We start from the raw sequence: 21,801 nt of genomic DNA, 5'->3' as shown, positions 1-21,801 counted from the left end.
TGCAAAGAAGTTGTCAAAATTTTTGATACCCACAAATGCATTTTTATATGGTGGCACGTAAAAAGTGCCCACTACACTCTCGGAGTGGTTGGTGTTAGGAAGGGCATACAACTGTGGAAACTCTGCCAGATCAAGATTGGAGCCTGGTGCAGCCATCTGGTTTGCCAGCCCTCAGTCAAAATCGTCCAACCCATGCTAGCATGGAAAGTGGACGTTAAACGATGGTGATGGATTTTTTTATGTGAAATTGAAATAAATCTCTTTACCTTGCTCATAAAAGTAGTGGCAATGGTGGTAATGGTGGTGGTGGTGGTGGAGATGATGGTGTTGTTGTTGTTGGTAGTGGTGGTGGTTGCGATATTGGTGATGGTATTGGTGGTGCAGTTTTGATTTTATCATCTGACTCATCTAGTTCAACAACCACAAAAACTATATAAAAGTCTTCTTTGGACAGACACAACTTGCCAGAAAGTTTAACACTCGATATGGGGTTAGGAGCTTGGAACTGATGTTGAGCCATTTAGTAATTTTCATTGGACAGAAAGCCACCCTGCCAATTACCTCAATTACAATTAATTTAAATGAAATACATGTAATATACATTGATAAAGTGAATATTCCAATTCTGTTGACATTTCTGACACCATGTTATAATTAATTGTACATTGTAGTTCACAAATGTTAATCAAACAATACACATACATGCTCTGTTCTGATGATGGGACCAATATTGATGCCCTTCACATATTGCGAATGTGTGTGTCTATAATGGTGAGCTGGCAGAAGCATTAGAGTGTTGAAAGGAATGCTTTGCAGTATTTCTTCTGGCTCATTACATTCTGTGTTCAAATCTCACTGAGTTCAATATTGCTTTTCATCCTTCTGAGGCTGATAAAATGGAGCACTGGTCAAGTACTGGTATCAAAGGTATTGACTAACTTTCTCCCCTCAGAAGTTGCTGGCTTTCTAAATTAGAAATCATTATAATATCAGATTTTCTGGCATACAAGTTAGACCAAAATTGTCTGGGCATTATACACAAAGATGACTTAGGAAGACCCCCAAAATTTAATGTGAAACGCAGCAGGATTTTGGAAGATAGTGATGGGGTTTAAATGTTTACAATACATGTCTACACTATCTACTATGTAAATTTGTATGCTGGAAAATACAGTCTATATCAAAGGGAATACAACTATTGTTGCAAGCATTTCTTCATTATTGTAACTCATTCTGCATTGATAAAATGTGTCTATCCATTCCATCAAGTTAATGTTTCATGTCCACAGAAAGAATATTGCAGAACATATCAAAACTGGTATTATTTATTATTGACCTTTGTAAGAGATCCTTATTATTTTTCAAAGATTATTGTACAGAATGTTATATGCTAAAACATCTATATTACAGTTTGACACATAGTGCTCAAATCCAAAAGGTTGAAGAAAAATATGAGGAAAGCTTAAATGAAAAGAAAGCATCACTAATTAATGTAAGTATGTTTTATCATATTTGATCAATTATTCAGTAATTGCTACTAGATAGACTGTCATCTGCTGTAGATTGACAGCAGTAAATAACCATTGACCAAGAATTAATTGTTCACATTTGTTAATGTGATCCAGTAGAAAATATCCCCTGTTGACACTCTCTTACCTGCTGAGAAGAAGATATAAAATGACTTCAAGTTGATTTGTTGGCAACAACCGTACTTGCAGGTACTCCTCTTAATACAAAATTTATCATTCTACTATCTAGTGGATAGAAATAAATAACGCTTAGCTTACATACTAGCATTGGCTGTAATTGTTGTAGTATGATTGTCTAGTTTTAACAAAGAACGATTTTAATTCATAATGTTTTTAACTGTTTATGAAGTAGAAAAAGACTTCTAATCAAATTGTTAGTGAGGACTAGAAATGTAAGTATTCTGCTTTCTTCATGAATTCATGAACTGAATTAATTCATGAATCTGTTTTAATGCATACAATGCCCCCTTATCTCAGTTTCTGTGGCAATAACTGGCAGAAAACAGTTGTGCCTTTGCAATTTTTGATAAAGAATCTTTACTACAAATAATGTATTTTTTAAAATTAAATGATTTTTAGTGTGAAATATTTATCTTTAGCATAATACTTTCTATGAGAGGTGCTGAAAAGTTCCTGACTTTCAGGATATCAGAAAAGGCCTGGTTGAAGGCCCAACCTTCTGAGTTCTTTTACAGGGCTTAGAAAAACTGAATGACTCCTGCAATGAGTATGTGAATTTGAGAGGGGAATAGGCTGAATAAAATCATAATTAACTGATCTTCTGGTATTTTCTTTTACCCAAAGTCAGAAACTTTTCAGCATTCCCTCATGGAGATATAAACATATATAAGAAATTATCAGCTCAAGGCATTATTGATGTAAAAGTTCTAATACTAAGCATATATGTGTATTTTATGTCTCACAATATTATTAAATGTTTCTCAAGGTAAAACTGAAAATAAACCAAGAGAGGTACAAAACCAGTGAACAAAAGAAGAGTATGCATCAACAAAGAAGAGGTATGTCATCAAATGAGTTAATGCTAAACAAGTATTTATTAATGATGTAATCTCATAGTGAATTCATCTATATAGCTTAATTGGGAAAAGTCAGAGAGCTGCCTGTATGACTCAAAACAAGTATCATCTCTAATCCAGAACGATATGTTACCAATTATATTTCTACATTCAGACTTTCAGCCATCCAAATTAGGCATCGCTGTGTGGTCAAGATGTTTGCTTCCCAACCACATGGTTTGGGGTTCAGTTCCATTGCATAACGTTTTGGACAAGTGCCTTCTACTATATTCCTGGGCTGACCAAAGCCTGGTAAGTGAGTTTGGTAGACAAACTGGTGTGCGTGTGTGTGTGTGTGTGTGTGTGTGTGTGTGTGTGTGTATGTGTGTGTGTATGTATATATATATATATATATATATATATATATAAATAAATAATATGTATATATATATATATACGTATAGATGTAAGTATGTACATATACGCATCTATATATGCATATATATATATATATATATATATATATATATATATATAATATTTATATTATTATATGACTGAGCACCACACATCTTCTTCAAAGTAAGTTTTATCTACACACACACATATATATATATATATACATACATATATTTTTTTATTCTTTTACATGTTTCAGTCACTTGACTGTGTCCTTGCTGAGAACACCACCTTTAGTCAAACTAATCAAACCCAGGACTTATTCTTTGTAAGTCAAGAACTTATTCTATTGGTCTCTTTTGCCAAACCGCTAGGTTACATGGATGTAAACATACCAACATTGGTTGTCAAGTGATGGTGGCAGGGACAAACACAAACACACAAACATATACTTACAACAGGTTTCTTTCAGTTTCTGTCTACCAAATCCACTCACAAGGCTTTGGTCAGCCTGAGGCTATAGTAGAAGACACTTGCCCAAGTTTCCGTGCAGTGGGACTGAACCTGGGACCATGTTGTTAGGAAGCAAGCTTCTTACTTCACAGCCATGCCTGTGCCTATATATATATATATATATATATATATTTCGAAACGCAGAGTAGATGAAACCATGGCGACTGAAGAAGGGGAATTTTCCTTGTATTATTTATCCTGTACTCTATTTTTTCATTGTTTAAGAAAAATGTCCAGTTCCTTGGTTTTGTGTTTATGTTTTCGTTTCTCATTGTGTTCAACGTTTTTTTTTGGTGTCCTGTACCCATATATGCATGTATATATACATGTAGAGATAGGTACGTACATATATGTATGTATATAGGCATATGTTTTATTTATTAATTTATATATATATATACATATATATATATCATCATCATCATCATTTAATGTCCATTGTTCATGTTGGCATGGGTTGGACGGTTTGACCAGAGCTTGGAAGCTGAAGGGCTGCACCAGACTCCAGTCTGATTTGGCATGGTTTCTACAGGTGGATTCCTTTTCTAATGCCAACCAATTCACAGTGTGTGCTGGGTGCTTTTACATGGCACTGTGCTGGTGCTTTTATGTGGTACCCATAGATGCCTTTATGTAGCACCACACAGGTGCTTTTACATGGCACTGCATGGACGCTTTTATGTGGCACTGTCTGAGCATTTTTATCAGCATCATCAATTAACGTCTGTTGTCCACGCTGGCATGGGTTGGACGGTTTGACCAGAGCTGGCATGCTGTGGAGATGCACCATACTTCAGTCTGATTCAGCATGGTTTCTACAACTGGATGCCTTTCTTAATGCCAACCACTTTATAATTTATTTACGTGGCATCGCATGGGAGCTCGTAAGTATGTGTGTGTGTCTGTGTGTTTGTATCTGCTTGTCTTAACATTGCATGATTGTTGTAAATGAATGTCATTTATTTCCAATATTCTCTAGAAATATGTCTGATTATGAGGAAATGTTACCTTGCTTGGAAACAGGTAGAAATTGGAGACATGAAAGGTTTCTGGTTGTAGAAAATCTGCCTCAGTGAACTCTTTCCACCCATACAAGCATGGAAAAGTAGATGTTAAAATGATGGTGATGGTGATGGTGATAAATATGATGATGATGAGGATGATAGTTAAACAGTTGTTTTGATATAATTGGTATCATGTTCGTCTGGGCTACAGAAGATACAAAGTTCAAATCCTACAGGCAGCTTTCCACCTATTTTTTCATTTCAGCAAAGTTTAACTCGCTTTTTTATGAGCTAGATTTTATGCTTGAATTTTCTTTGAAATACATTGCTAATATCAACTTATTTACACATTTCTTGATATTTCAGTATTTATGCTCTAAATAAGTAAACGTTGCTTTCTCTTCTCTAGTTATAGTTAACCATATAACTATGTGTCTTTCGTAATGAATTCATAAAAAAATTATTACTCTCAATAATGACATATCTATCACAAATTCCTTCAATATAAATGTTGTCAATCTATTTATCAAACTAAAAAATATAATTACGGAGATGTACTTGCATACATAGCGAGTGACTTGATCTGAGATCATGTGCTGGAATGAAAACAATTGCAGCGTAGAAGGTGTTTATAAGCCATTTAAGAAACATACAACGCTGCAATTGTTTTAAAAAATATAAATTTGAATTAAAACATCTAATAATCATCATATCATCATCATCATCATCATCATCATCATCATCATCGTCATCATCATTATTTAATGTGTGTTTTCCATGCTGGCATGGGTTGGACAGTTTGACTGGGGTTGGTAAGGCAGAAGACTGCACCACACTTCACCGTCTGTTTTGGCATGGTTTTCATGGCTGAATGCCCTTCCTAACACCAAACAAGCACTCTCTCTCTCTCTCTCTCTCTCTCTCTCTCTCACACACACATACATGCACACACACACATGCATATGTATATTGTCATTGTCATCGTTGTCAATTAATGTCTGTCTTCCATGTTGGCATGGGTTGAATGGTTTGACAAGATCTGGGGAGCTTTGGGACTGCACCAAGCTTCACTGTCTACTTTAGAATGGTTTTTACAACTGAATACCATTAATACCAACCACTTTACAGAGTGGACTGTGTGCTTTTTATGTAGCATCAGCACCAGCAAGGCCCCCACATAACTTGCATGACAAAGATCCCTCAACCGAGAGGAGTAGTGGTGTTAAAGGAGGTGGTTTTGTCTCTGGTGATGAGAGGTTAAACTATGACAGAAGAACAGAAACAGGTGCCTTGCTATAGAGGAGATGCATATTTATCCCAGTGTGGAGGCGCAATGGCTCAGTGGTTAGGGCAGCGGACTCGCGGTTTTAGGATTGCGGTTTTGATTCCCAGACCGGGCGTTGTGAGTGTTTATTGAGCGAAAACATCTAAAGCTCCATGAGGCTCCGGCAGGGAATGGTGGTGATCCCTGCTGTACTCTTTCACCACAACTTTCTCTCACTCTTACTTCCTGTTTCTGTTGTACCTGTATTTCAAAGGGCCGGCCTTGTCATTCTCTGTGTCATGCTGAATATCCCCGAGAACTACGTTAAGGGTACACGTGTCTGTGGAGTGCTCAGCCACTTACACGTTAATTTCACAAGCAGGCTGTTCCGTTGATTCAGATCAACCGGAACCCTCGTCGTCGTAACCGATGGAGTCAAGGAGGGAGAAAGGATTTATCCCAGTGGAAGAGAGAGAGAGAGAGCAAGAGAGATGGTGGCACTGTGCCAGGGCATACTCTCAAGATATAAGGATGTGAATATAAATGAAGTGATAGGGGCTTGCTCAGAGTGTATGAGTAGGGAGTTGATGAAGGTGGAAAAAAGGTGGAGGGAATGAAGTGGGTGATGAAACATGAGTATATAATGAAGTGATAGGAAAGCAATAATACAGCTGATAGAGTAAGAACAGGAGAGAGAGAGAGGAGAGAGAGAGAGAGAAAGGGAGAGATGACAGAGCAGTGTTGGGCTGCAGGAGTTGAGTGGGAAACAGAAAAGCATAGTGCATGAAGAAGAGATGTAGTTTGGTTTATTGGGGTAGAGTGTGTGAAATAATGTTACATATGAGTACTATACAAGGTGGTTTCTGAACTCAGTTTCAGTGAGGTAGGCAGGTTTTCTCAAGACTCCCAAATCACCAGAAACCTCAGTTCATTGTGCTCTCCTCCATAACGCCTAACATCTTGGGATCAGCTCTCATTACTTTATCCCATGTCTTCCTGGGACTCCTTCTTTCTGACTCATAAAAGGCATCCATGCCAGTGATTCATACAAAGCACCCACTACACTCTTGGAGTGGCTGGCATAAGGAAGGGCATCCAACCATAGAAATGAAGCCAAATCAGACTGGAACCTGGTAAGAACTCTCTGGCTTATCAGTTTCAGTCAAACTTCCTAACACATGCCAGCATGGAAAAGCAGATGCTAAATGATGATGAGGATGATGATATGTGTGTGTATGTATATATATATATATATATATATATTATATATATATATATATATATATATATATATATATATATATATATACATATATATTTATATATATATATATTGCCATGATAGATTGTTAGCTCCTACACGCATTTTTTCTCTCCTTGTTTTTTTTTGTGTATCTTTCTGTCGAAGAGTGTAGGCTCGAAATGTAAAAGACTTTTTCTATTTCTATTCCTGAGCGCTATACTAATACGTTTGTTTGTTTGTACTCCACCTGCCTTTGTTTATTTTCGTAAACTTTCCCATTATATATATATATATATATATATGTATGTATGTATGTATGTATGTATTAGACCTGTTCAGGTGAAATTATAAATTCAATTATAATTAAGGACATAGAAAGAATTCTTGCCTATATGCTGAAAGGAGACGCTAAATCATTGAACTTTATTAAACTTCATCACTATTATTATTACATAGTATTAACAGTGATAATATTTAATGTGGTTTAATGATTTAGCATCAACTTTCAGCATATAGGCAAGAATTTTTTCTATGTCCTTAATTATAATTATAATTATATATATATATATCTGCTAGCTGACGTACCTGGTAATTACTGGCAAAGTGGGGCTTATCCCTTGGTTCCATTCTCATAATTGTTTCGCTAATCCAATAACAACAATACAAAGTATGTAGCCCTTAAAACGGTTTTTGTGCATTTACAGAGAATACTGAACTGTCTCGCTCAGGATCTTGGTTTTAGGAATTCCCAATAAGTTATGACTACCCAAATTGCGAAGTCAGTTATGTAATAACATGAAAGTAGTTACCCAATAGTAAGGATTCAAATAAAGTAGTCCCTAAAAAGGCTTTAATGCATTCCCAGAGTATATAGAACATAAGAGGAAATAACTAATAAGCTATATATACTAAAATCGTGAAGTATGTTAATTAATAACAGGCTAATCAAATATGAGATAATAACAATTCAAAGTAAATAACTCTGAAAAGGCTTTTGTGCATTCCCAGAGAATATTATCCTCAGGGGCACTAGTGTTGGTATATTTGTGAATAAGTCACTAACCAAAATAAGTCAATCTATTGTCTAGGAAAATACTATTTACTTGTTTAAGGGTTGTACTGGATAAATTGCGAAAATAACAGTTCAAATACTTAGAAATAAGCATGCTCAATTTAATTTTTACCAAATACTTTAGGAAAATTAATGGGTTATTTCCCTCGGCTATATATAAGGATCCCTTCTGGGGTGAATGGGTTATTTCCCTTGGTTTTTAAAATAAAATATATTAGATATATATAAAGATTCCTTCCAGGAGCCCTATTACCGATTTTTTCAACAATCTGAGTATGCCATGAGGTTTCCAGATATGAGTTCAACTCACATGCCAGGTTTCATCAAAATCGATAAAACAATGTAGGAGGAGTTAGCTAACAACTCCACAAACACACCTACCGACAGAATTTTCCACATATATAGTAAATGTTTTGCGTTCATGTCCCAGTTTGTATTTATATATATATATATATATATATTTAGGTGTTAGGTATGTGTTGGATATGTTCCTAGTAGTAAGCTGATGAGATACATACACTGCCTATGGCTACCTGATGTCATCTACAATATTTATACAATTGTCACTGGATCTACCTTGGAGATTCCTCAGTTTACATGGAGTACATAGCAAATTATAGAGATGAAAAATAGAATATATGAGAAACTTTATTGCTCACAACAATCATTTCAACACATCTTGCCTCAATCCCTTGTGGATGGGGTACTGCACAACTCGTTAGTGGTACATTCCTATCTCTTCAGGTGGTGTTATAAGGGGTATCTCATTAAATAGACTCCGTTTTGCTAGGTTTTAATACATGTTGTTGTTGACAGTATGTTGGAGCCTGTTGAAATACTCAAAATATATTCTGAGTATTCCAACGGATCATAATGTAATCCTTGTATTGTCCTGGTGATTTTCCATCCAAGGTATTTTAAAATGCAACATTATATATTTATATATTTATATTTTGTAGTTTTAACTTTGTTTGTGAAATGAAACAGCTATTGGTGAATATGTTAATAAATAAATCAATTTGGATCTATTAGATCTCTCTGTTTTCAAGCTTAATAATAATATTTGATATTTTATGATATTTTATATAATATATTCATTGAAGCAATATCTTTTCAAAAAGGATTTATTAAACTAGTATATCTTGAATAAAAATATCCCTATAAGAAGTCTAAATATCATCGTTATGACTATTAACATATATATAGGCATAGGAGTGGCTTTGTGGTAAGTAGCTTGCTTAACAACCACATGGGTCCAGGTTCAGTCCCACTGCATGACACCTTGGGCAAGTGTCTTCTACTATAGCCCTCGGCTGACCAAAGCCTTGTGAGTGGATTTGGTAGATGGAAACTGAAAGAAACCTGTCGTATATATGTATATATATATATATATATATATATGTATGTGTGTGTATATGTTTGTCCCCCCCCCCAACATCGCTTGACACTGATGCTGGTGTGTTTACATCCCCCTAACTTAGCGGTTTGGCAAATTAGACTGATAGAATAAGTACTAAGCTTACAAAGAATAAGTCCTAGGGTCGATTTGCTTGACTAAAGGCAGTGCTCCTGCATGGCCACAGTCACATGACTGAAACCAGTAAAAGAGTAACAGAGTATATATATATAGATAGATAGGAGATAGATAGATAGATAGATAGGTAGGTAGGTAGGTAGGTAGGTAGGTAGGTAGATAGATAGACAGATATAGATATATATGTGTGCATAAAATTTAACTTAGGATAAAAATGCAGTATTTGTAGATAACAAGAGTTTAAAATAGTAAGTACATTAATGAATGAGGATGTTTTCCTGTTTTTTATTGTTTTCTGTTTATTTTAGTTAAAAGGACATATTTATCTCACACAAGTATGTCTTTTGAGGAACTTAAACATAAAGAAAGCGAGTGAGTATTAGTTACAGATCATTTCTGATTGAGCACTTGTTTTGGTTTCTTTGACTTCTCTTCTCCTTTTACTAACTCCATGCATACAACACATTCAGTTTTTGCACTCATTCACTCACTCATACATGTATGCTGCTGTACTTTCATACACCTATCAACACTTGCCTTCTTTCATTTGACGCATAACTGTTTGTTCAATATCTATTTCCACTCTCTGTTCTCCTCTAGTAAAAACTACATGCTCATCATCATCATCTAATAGCCATGCTCCATGCTGACATGGTTTGGATGGTTTGATGGATCCTGTGAGTTCAAGGTCTGCATCAAGCACCTGTGTTTTCTTTGGCATAGTTTCTACATCTGGATGCCCTTCATACACCACTTTATCCAGCATCTCCCTGGGTCTCCTGCCGCCACATGTTTCATCCACTTTAAGTGATCAGCACTTCTTTATATAGCTTTCCTCATCCATGCATGTCACATGACCCAGCCGTCATAGTCTTCTATTTAAAATTACATACATGCAACTCTTTTCTTAACTTTTTAATCTCTCTTTTTTTTTATCTGTTGGGTCTATGTCTGAAATATTGATGCTTTGTCTAGGAATACGATACAATGGCTTGCAAAAAGGTTTAAAGTTGTTATCATGAGTTGTTAATTCAACATTTTAACTTTGTGATAATCCTACATCTATCATGAATCTTGAGGTGTGATATCTATCAAAGTCTTTATTCATAATAACTTATCTAATGCTAAATTTAAGTGTCTCTTATGGAAATCATACGGTTACAGAGAGATGCTACAAATCCCTAGAAGAAGCTGTTTAGAATATCTTTGTTAAATGTTCCAAAATTACCTACTAAATTCTAGTTCTGAAATTTTTATTAAATATAAGAATCTGGACAAGTTTCTTTTATTGAATTGGAAAACACCTCTCTCTGGATTAAACATAAAGTCTCACAAACTTAGACTTCCCCCCCCATTGATTAATTTACACCAACCATATTAATTCTGCTTCACACAGTCCAAAGGGATGCATCTCTTAATTTTTTTTTCCATTTCACTTTTTTCTTTTACCTTTCACTTTTTTTTAATGTTTTATCAATGGCTAGAGTTCTTTCTCATTTCTTTTTTGCAAGAAAGACTGACCATATTTGAGAAAGATTGCTTGGAAATGCATAGCCTGCTATACAAGCTTATCCGGATCTTTTTTTTCTAGCAGTGTCATATGAAATTGTCACCCATAATTATGACCCTAGTATCGATCTATTGCATTTCAATCTGTTTTAGGGTTTAGGGTTAGTTAGGGTTAGGGGTGGGGGGAAGGGTATCTTTTTTTCTTCGCAAATGTAAATAAACCCAATCTGTTTCTTAAACAAGGGACATATTCATACGGCACAGAATGTTTTTTACCTCAATGGACGTCATCGATTGGTCGAAATTGCAGAAATTGAAGAAAAAAACAGCAAATATCTTACAAACTATAGAATTTTCTCAATAAAGCCAAGAGAAAAGGATGTTTTATAAACACATTCTACCAGTATACGAAGTTTTAAATTTTTTAGTTACCTAGAAATTATGTCAAAAACTGCCGTTCAAACCAAAAAGATCCGCTTATCCAACTATTGTGCTTTTCAGCATGAAACTAATAGTAGCCTGAATTTAAACCCTGTGTATGTTAAATGATGTGTGTGTGTGTGTGTGTTTCTTCTTTGAGTTTTATATACGTTCTTAAGAGAGTTCAAGCTGGTCACTAACAAAGCAACAAAACTTTTTAAGTTAAGAGAGCCCCCGGTGTTTGTAAATATGTGGTTGAGTTGGTGTGATGGTTGAGCAGTCAGTACACACACCCAAGTGTCTGCATCTCTTCATCTATAGAATCTTAGATGGAGAATCTTTGGAATGTTTTACAAATCTTCAGCATGCCACAGATAGATTGAATTTGGAGAATGTGCATCAGTTTCTTTTATTCTTTCTTAAAAACACCTAGTATTTCTAAGTTTTTGTGTAAATTTGGAGGTACATTGCCTAATGGATCCATGATGATAAGTACAAACGAGAATTCATTGTCAGGGTATAAGAGCAGTAAGCTCTGCATTAATTTACCATAAATATTCTCTTTTTCCTTGATCCTTGATGGTACATTCACTTCCACTGAGTAGCTGACCTCTACAACAGTGCATGACTTTTGTTCCCTGGCCCACAGAATAATATCAGGCCTGTTAAGCTTGCACTGAATTGCTGCTTTTATTGGGGTGGTTCACAATATTCCTTGTTTTTAAAGGTGTGGTTCTGACATGTCTTTGATGTATATGTCAGAGTAATCCTTCCTGTGGATAGTGTTCTAAACAGACTTTGTGATTGTATCATGCCTCAGGGGCAGATAGTATTTTATAGACATTTTGGGGCAACTGCTAATGATGTGGCTTACATCTTCCACACTGATATGACAGAACTGATATTTTCTACCACAATGTAGAGGTTTGGTGGCATTCCTATCTCTCTTGTTTATCAAGTATTTAATAGCTATCTCCTGTTCCTGGATAAAGAACGCATATCCTTCTAGATGGGATATAATGCATTGGGTTGCGTCAAAAATAATTTCTGATTTTGTTAAATACCTTTAAATAAATGTTCCTTCTCGAGCCATGCCAGGCTCATAAGGGCTGGTTTCCCGGTTTCAGTAGTGTAGAAATTCCCCACCTGGATGGGACACCGGTCCGTCGCAGGATTACTAATTTTTGCCAGCTGAGTGGACTGGAGCAATGTGAAAATGAAGTGTTTTGCTCAAGAACACAATGCATCTCCCGGTCCAGGAATCGAAACCACAACCTTATGATCATGAGTTCAACACCCTAACCACTAAGCCACGTACCTCTACTAAATACCTTTAGTCATGAAAAAAATTTTACAAAGAATTATTTTCAATTATCAGTATAATTGCCATTATTTTGATTAACCTCTTGCCATTTATTAGGTAGCTTTTTGACAGGAAAAAACTTTCCACATACTTCATCTTCTTGAGAACATTTTTTTTCCCCCATCAGACCATTTTGTAGAGAGCAAAAAAGATGGGAATTAGTTGGTGAAAGGTCCGGTGAATATGGTGGATGGGGTAGAACAGACCAGCACAAATTTAATATTTTATCCTGCGTGATTGTTGCTGAATGTGGTCTTGCATTATCATGGAGAAGCACAACATTTTTCCTATTGACAAGTGCAGGGCATTTTCTTAAAAGATTTTCATGCACACATTTGAGCTGTTGAGAGTATAAGTTGTCATTTTGTGTTTGATTGTGGTTTGAAAAATCAAACTGAATAATGCTGTGGTGATCCTGTCATACACACAACATAACCTTTCTTCCACAGAGCTCAGCCTTTGAAATAGGTTTTGGAGATTTATCCTTGTCAATCCACTGCCTTTTGCATTGAACATTGTCATAAAAAAAACATTTTTCATTACCTCTAATGTTATTATCGAGAAACAGGTAATTTCTCTGCCTTGAAAGAAGACTTGTCACTATGGACATGTGATCATCCCTAGTCTTCTCATTAAGAGTATGGGGAACACAAACACCCAGCTTGCTGACTTTTCCTAGCTTTTCCAAGTGGCAGCAGATAGTGGATTGGGATGTGTTGAGGTCAACTGCTAATTTCTGAGTACTTTTACAAGGATTGAATCCCACTAATTCTGTTAAAGCATCTTGGTCAAAGTCTGATGAGAGTCCTGAATGAAACTTTGAAAACCAATTTCACACTTGTTGAAAGACCTGTTGAGGCAAGCGAAGTTGATATCGAACCTCATCCGACGACAGGCACCTATGCCAACCCCACTTTGCTTGCGAAAACCTGTTGGGGCAAGTGAAATCGGCATCGAAATTGAACCAATCCTATGACTGGCACCCGGCAGATTCCAGGACCCCTGGACTGGAGATACGTAAAAAGCACTATCCGAATCGTGGCCGATGCCAGCGCCGCCTCGACTGGCTTCCGTGCCGGTGGTACGTAAAAGGCACCATCCGAATCGTGGCCGAAGCCAGTGCCACCTCGACTGGCTTCCGTGCAGGTGGCACGTAAAATGCACCAATCTGACCGTGGCCGATGCCAGCCTCGCCTGGCACCAGTGCAGGTGGCACGTAAAAAGCACCCACTACACTCACGGAGTGGTTGGCGTTAGGAAGGGCATCCAGCTGTAGAAACATTGCCAGATAAGACCGGAGCCTGGTGCAGCCTTCTGGCTTCCCAGATCCCCGGTCGAACCGTCCAACCCATGCTAGCATGGAGAACGGACGTTAAACCATGATGATGATGATGATGATGATGGCCAGTAATAACAGCAAAGGCAAATGCTGATACAGCTTGGCATCAGTCATGTCATAACTCATTTCTACAGCTGAGCAAGCTCGAACAATGTGAAATAAAATGTTTTGTTCAAGAATGCAACACGCAGCCCAGTCCGAGTATCAAACTCACTACCTCATGGTGGTGTTAAAGTTTACCACCCATGTAGGTTGAGACAGGATTTGAACTCAAAATGCAAGGAACTGGAACAAATACTGTAAAGCATCTAATTTTCTTATAGTTCCAGTAGTCCATCATCCCAAATTAGTATTTTTTTCACTGATCTCAAAAGGAATAGAAGCAAATTTGACGTTAACAGCATTTGCACTCTGCTCAGATAAACTCACAACAAACATGAAGAGGCATTCTATCCAATGCACAAGCAACTCTGTTAATTCCAAGCCTTGATTATATTGAACATTATTGATAATTCAAACATATTTTGAAATTTGTTTTTATCCTAACCTCATTTTAGATTAAAAAAATAAAAGAAAACTTATTTAGCTATCATTGTGCTGATCTCCAATCTTATCATCATTTAATCATCTGATCAGACAACTTGCGTAAATCAATGCAACACTTCCACACCAGATGTTCCAATTGAGTGATGAGGTATGAATGTCTAGCTTGGGTTTTAATCACATTGTTCTTTTCCTAGCTGAAATATCTCATCTGCACACACCATAAGTATAGATGGTAGTTGTAGTTCACTAACTGAACTGGTTAATCCTGGCCATTTGTTTGTTCTCCATTCATTTGTTCAGCATCTAGTGATATTTTCCCATTGATTCAATAAGTTCGTTTGCGAAAACAGTCACTTCCACCAGCAGCATCCCATGATTTTAGCATACCCTGCTTGGATAGATACATGCTATTTAACCATAGTTGGGATCCTGACTAGTGTTATTACTCCAGGTCAGAGTAAACCTAGGAACAATAGTGCCCAAGAGGTGGTTCCACATTCCTCAAAACTCTGAAACTCCTGAACCAGCACCCCACTACCAGATGTAGTTTAAAGTCTTATCCAAAATATTTCAACCTTATAATCCTTACCATACTATGTTCATTACCTCCTCACTATTATCATTATAACAATAATGATGGCCACTACTATTCTAATTGTCACTATTGCTATTACTAACACAGTAACCACTATAAACTTAACATGAATTATAATTTTTATCACAACCAGTATAATCACATTTATTTTCAATTAAGAAATAAAAAGGAAAAAGCTCACTAATTGCTTAAGATTGTATCCTATTGTTTTAAATTAACACCCATTTCTGTGGCAGACTGGCAGATATTAAAGCTCAGTTGGAGAGTGCAAGAGAAAAGAAAATTGAGCTTCAGGCTTTACTTAATGAATTGGAAAAAAGATTGCGCATTTTAAAAGATGATTGTAAGTAAGTAGCATTTGATATTTCTTAAATTTTATGTAAAAATTACGAGAAAATAAAGCAGAAATATATTCTTTAGGTTCCACATTTATTTATAGAAATTACATTGAAATAATGGGAACAGTGATCTTACTCAATAAATTTTCACTATTAATATATTTAACAATTTTATGGTGGCGAGCTGACTGAATCTTTAGCACACAATCTTTATGTCCTGAGTCCAGATTCTGCTGAGGTTGACTTTGCCTTTCATCCTTTCAGAGCCGATAAAATAAGTACCAGTTAAGTCCTAGGGTCAAGGTAATTGACTTAAACCCTCCCCTGGACTTGCTGGTAATTGACTTAACCCTTCCTCCAAACTTGCTGCCAAAATTTCAAACCAATATATTTAACCATTTTGATAAAATTCCTCTGAAATAAATTTTAGGTAATTCTTGTACAGAAATGATTTTGTGGTTAAGATATTTGTTTTGCAAGGTTCAGGTTTGATAATATGATCTCAAGTCTGATAATATGATAAGAACCTCTCTTTCCTCTCACTTGTCTCAACAACCTGCAATAAGGTCATGGCTATTGTCTTTCTCCTGATTAAACCATGGAAAACAAAAACAAAAACAAATCTTTGTTCAACTTTAAGAAAAGATATTGGTTTCAAATTTTGGTACAAGGCCAGTTATTTCAGAGAGGAGTAAGTCAATTACATCGACCCTAGTGCAAAACTGATACTTATTTTATCGACCCCGAAAGGATGAAAGGCAAAGTTGACCCTGACAGCATTTAAACTCAGAATGTAAAGTTGGAAGAAATACCACAAAGCATTTTGTCTGGGGTGGTAACAATTCTGTCAGCTCACTGTCTTACTTTACGAAAAGATATTACAGGTGATATTTTGTTTCCATTGCTATAGTTATGACTGTATCTCAAACTTCATAACTATCTTACTATATTTTATGACACATGTTTTAAAATGGACACACTGCATCCATGTGTATCTTACGACACAATTAAAAGGATTGGTAGCAAGAAGGACATCTTGATAGAATACTGTTTTTGAAGAACTGTCAACCCATACTAGCATGGAAAAGTGTGAAATGCAGCTACTAATGAAAAGAAAGATAGCAATTCAATTTCAATTCAATTCAATTCAATTTTTATTGGCTCAAAAAGCAAAAGCAAAGCCATGTAGGGGGACAGGGAGTTATGTACAGGGAGGGTGGTCATACAAAGAGTTCAGGCCATTTCTGGTCAAGAGAGACTTTGAACTGAGCGGTCGTTGGCACCTTCACTATCTCGTTCGGCAGCTTATTCCATTGATCCGCAACTCGGACGGAGAAAACCCCTCTCCTTCGATTGAGATGAAATCGTCATAGATAGAGCTTTTCGGAGTGACCCCACAGCCCACACTCTGGAGCAGGAGTGAAGAATAGCTCTTTCAAGAGGTCACACTTTCCGCTTATGATGTTGTGAGCGAGAATGAGATCACCACTGCAGTGGCATTTTTCGAGAGAATAAAGGTCGAGCGTCTTCAGCCTTTCTTCATAAGACAAATGCTTGAGACCAAGAACCATGCAGGTAGCCAGCTTCTGGACTTTTTTGAGATGATGTATGTCTTTGAGGAGATAAGGAGAAGAGGCTTAAATCCCATACTCCAATATAGGTCTCACCAGCGTGACATAGAGCGGTAGGAATATGGCTGCTGTGAGCATTCCGAATGACCGTCGAATCAAAAACAGAACTCCTCGTGCTTTGTTGGCAGGATGGACGCATTGGGCCGAAGGCAAAAAGGAAGAATCTACCAAGATACCCGGCAATGATGACACCACTGCTTGCTGATGCTGGTATCTATGCTTATTTTATGACATGAATTATCATAAGACTAAATCTCAATTACAGTTAATTATAAATCCAAATGAAAATAACTGAAATAGGTTATATGTACTTTTGAAATTATCTTTCTGATAAAGGTGTAGAGAATAGATAAAAAGTTGTGGAGAATAGATATCATGAGAAATAATATTATTGATCTGTAGTGATAGAAATTAAACTTTAAAGAAGGCAGTAAAGAAAATGGCTTTATATTCTGGAAGGACATGTTGTGGTGACCTTATTTCTGGCATTGAATTAAAAGAGAATGTATTCTGTGGTGTTTGTTCTGTTATGTCATAGAATCAAAAATTATATTTTGAACTTGTTCTGGACACAAGATCTACTTACATTTTTTTGTTAAAGTTGATATTACCTCATATACAATTAAATTCCAAGTTAATTACAGCTTACTTTTTGTTTGTTTTAATCTTCAGAGAGAGAGTACAAGAATTGGAGGCTTTTATTACAGAATACGGTGAAAGACTAACAATACTACAAGAGAATATGTAAGTCATTTAGTTGTAAGAAAATATAGTTCCAGATGTGGACATTAAGTAACAAATTTTGAGGGGAGGATGGGATGCACAGTTACAGCTGTATCAATACATGCTTGTGATTGGTATTTATTTAAAAATGAAAAGTAGTTAACCCCTAAGAAATTTGAACTCAGAACATAAATGGAGGAAACACAAAACTGGATAATATTCTGTCTGGTGCTGCACTAATTCTGCTACTACCTTGCTTTTAATACTTTAATATAGAAAATCATGATGTCGTAGAAGAGAAGTGTGTCAGTATGGATGATGGTTCACATGCTGTTAGTAGTGATTCTGCAAAGAAAGAGGCTTGGAAATGCTATTATGGAAGGCTGCTAAATGTAGAGAATGCATGGTAGGAGAGTCTGTCTAATGCAAACCCAATTGAGGGACCAGTGATCTGAATCTACAGTAGTTTGGTAGATAAAGTAATTAAGGATATAAAGACAGTGGAAGCCCTTGGACCATCAGGAATCATTACTGAGATGCTTAAAATATCTGGTGAAGTGGGATATGTCCTAGTCAGGTTGTCCACGAAGGAGTCATATCCAATGACTGGTGTAACAGTATCATAGTCAACTGCTACAAAATTCAAGATGAATCCTTAGACAGAAATATTTAAAGAGGTATCAAATTGCAGGACCAGATAATGGAAGTTACTGAAAGGATTATAACTCAACTAATTAGGAAGAGAATTAATGTAGATGAGATGCAGTTTGGTTTTGTGTTTGAGAGAAGCATGACTGGTGCTATATTCCTGGTGAGGCAACTGCAAAAGAAGTACTTGGCCCAAAATAAACCTCTGTATTTGGCTTTTGTTGACACAGAGAAAGCCTTTGACAAGGTTTCCCCACTCCCTTATCTGGTGGTCAATGCAGAAGCTAGGGATAGATGAGTAATTAGTGAGAGCTGTACAAGCCGTGTACAGGGATACTGCCCGTAAGGTGAGGTTTAGCAATGAGAATAGCAATGAATTCAGTGTACAGGTAGGAGTTCACTAAGGGTCAGTTCTCAGCCTGCTCTTGTTTATCATAGTTTTTTAAAGCTTTAACAGACAAATTCAAGACCGGCTACCCCTGGGAGCTCCTCTATGCTGATGACCTTGTTCTTATAGCTGAATCATTACCTGACCTAGAGAAGAAATTTCAGGTGTGGAAGACTTAGAGTTAATTTAGCAAAGATCAAAGTCCTAGTAAGGAGGAAAACAGATAAATCACAAGTCCCTTCAAGGAGATGGCCCTGCTCAATATGCAGAAAAAGTGTTGGTTCAAACTTCAATATGCAGAAAAAGTGTTGGTTGAGACTTGATACAGTGCAAGCTGTAGTGATATCACAGGAAGGTTAACAAAGAAAATAGTCTTTGTGTGGCAAATGTGCAGGTACAGTTAACATTAAGAATGCACAGGGAATAAACTTCCTCAGATGCTTGGGGAAATCTTAGAAGTTGTAGATAGCTTCTATTATCCTAACTTCCACAGCTAACTTGGTTAGCTGTGAAAGAAGAAGTTCTGAAAGCATAGTTGCTAGAATAAGAACAAGCTGGGCAAAGTTCAGAGAGCTACTACCTTTGCTGGTAACTAAGGGCCTCTCCCTCAGAGTGAAAGGCAGATTGTATGATGCCTGTGTATGAACAGCTATGCTACATAGTAGTGAAACAAAAGCTGTGACTACATTGGATTTGCAAAGGCTTGAAAGAAATGAAGCCAGCATGGTTTGCTGGATGGGTAATGTCAGTGTGTACATATGAAAGAATGTAAATGATTTAAGAGGAAAGCTGAGTACATGAGGCATCAGATAGAGTGTGCAAGAGAGAATACTGCACTAGTATGGTCTTGTGATTCATATGGATGAGGACAGCTACTTAAAAAGTACCAATCTCTAATTATGAAGGGAACCTGTTGAAGCGGTAGCCTCAGGAACACATGGGATAAAGAGGCAAGGAAGAATCTTGAGATGCTGGGCCTCACTGAAGAAATGACAAGGGACTGGGAGTTCTGGTGATTTGCTGTATTTGAGAAGACATGTCAAGCTTTGTAAAATCGTAGCCATACATACATACAGGCATGTCCTTTATGGACATGCCCCAACTCCCTCTCCCAGCTAAGAGGTCTTTGTCTTGCAGATGCTGGTTCCACGTAAATTGCACTTGCATCAGTGGCATGTAGAATGCACCCATGCTAGTAGCACAAAGAAAGCATCCATCACACTCTTTAAAGTGGTCGGAATTAAGAAGGGCATCCAGGCATAGAGACCATGCCAAAACAGACTATTGGAGCCTGGACAGTGCTCTGGCTGGCCAGCTTCTGTCAAACCATCCAATTCAAGCAGATATTGAATGGAAAATAGATATTAAATGATGATGTTGATGATGATGATGATGATAATGAAGGAGTTTTAATGCAACTGCTTGATTTGCTAAAAATAGCAACTAAATCCCTACCTATTGTCTTCACACTTTAGCATTTAAATTGTCCATATCTAGCCAAAATATTCTATCTACTTTATGTCCAAAGAGGTCACAGTCAGCCTCTCACACCTGCTCTACAATGTCATTTTGAAATTATCAATCACATTGGAGAAATTTCAAAGCTATGAGACAATGTGAATAACTAAGCATTGTATTTGGCAGAATAACCTGAATGTTAAAGGGTTAAAGTAGGAAAAAAATACATTGGGTAATGTAGATTAGCTCAGTTAGGGATGACCTGTGGTTAAGAAGCTTGGCTTGCAACTATGTGCTTTCGGGTTCAACCCCACTACAAGGTATACATATATATATATATGTGTGTGTTTATATATAAATATATACACACACACATATATATATATAAATATATATACACACTCATACAAATATATATATAAATATATATACATAAATATATATATATATACATGTAAATATATACATATACATATATATATATATACATATAAATACTCACACACACACACACATGTATGTATATATATATATGTGTGTGTGTGTAACATATGGTATAATTACAAACAGGGTAACTTTTAGCCATTTATCTGCAGACTGAAAAACAAAATGATGAACAACCTTAATCGGTTTTCGAACCCTATTGGGTTCTCACCAGAGGCATCTACATCATTCTGACGGTCTCCAGAGAAACAAGCAGCCAAACTATTTATATACTCAACAAATGCAGCAGTTACTCTATGAAGGAGTCCCCAATTTGCATACTGAAAGTGTTTAACACTCTATAAATACCAGTGGCCAGTCAACAGGGATCTTAGTCCACCCAGTATCAAGGTATAATACTGGTTCCAGTTTCAGTCCCACTGTGTGATACCTTGGGCATGTGTCTTCTACTATATCCTTGGGCTGACCAAAGCCTTGTGAGTGGATATAGTAGATGGAAACTGAAAGAATCCTGTCATATATATATATAGATATATATATATATATATATATGAGTCACCATGATTGACCGCTAAATCCACAAGTTTTTTTTTTATTCTTTCTCTGTTTATTTCCTCGTGTTCCTTTCTGTTGAAGAGCATAAGCTCGAAACGTAAAAGACTTTCTCACCTGCTTGTTGTTATACACCTGTCTTCATCATTTGTTTTTCTGTAAATTTCAACTTTATATGTGTATGTGTGTGTGTCTTTGTTTGTTCCCAAACCACTGCTTGACAACACACATGTATGTGTGTGTGTGTGTGTGTGTGTGTGTGTGTACATACAC

General features: G+C 36.5%; 1 protein-coding gene across 1 annotated transcript in view; it reads left to right on the top strand.

The window, feature by feature from the left end:
- Positions 1-21,801, top strand: part of LOC115213289 (myosin-11-like) — a 59,864-nt gene that overhangs the window by 12,441 nt on the left and 25,622 nt on the right. The window contains exons 3-7 of the mRNA XM_036504125.1: positions 1,411-1,492; positions 2,476-2,548; positions 9,883-9,946; positions 15,583-15,693; positions 17,988-18,059. Of these exons, the coding sequence (XP_036360018.1) occupies positions 2,530-2,548; positions 9,883-9,946; positions 15,583-15,693; positions 17,988-18,059 (266 nt within the window). The 5' untranslated portion in view covers positions 1,411-1,492; positions 2,476-2,529. The remainder of the gene's footprint in view (positions 1-1,410; positions 1,493-2,475; positions 2,549-9,882; positions 9,947-15,582; positions 15,694-17,987; positions 18,060-21,801) is intronic.

The sequence above is a fragment of the Octopus sinensis genome, linkage group LG6 (genome assembly GCF_006345805.1).
Source record: "Octopus sinensis linkage group LG6, ASM634580v1, whole genome shotgun sequence".
In the NCBI taxonomy this organism is placed as follows: Eukaryota; Metazoa; Mollusca; class Cephalopoda; order Octopoda; family Octopodidae; genus Octopus; species Octopus sinensis.
Note: the sequence above shows the minus strand (reverse complement) of the source record. Positions and strands in the feature narration are given on the sequence as shown.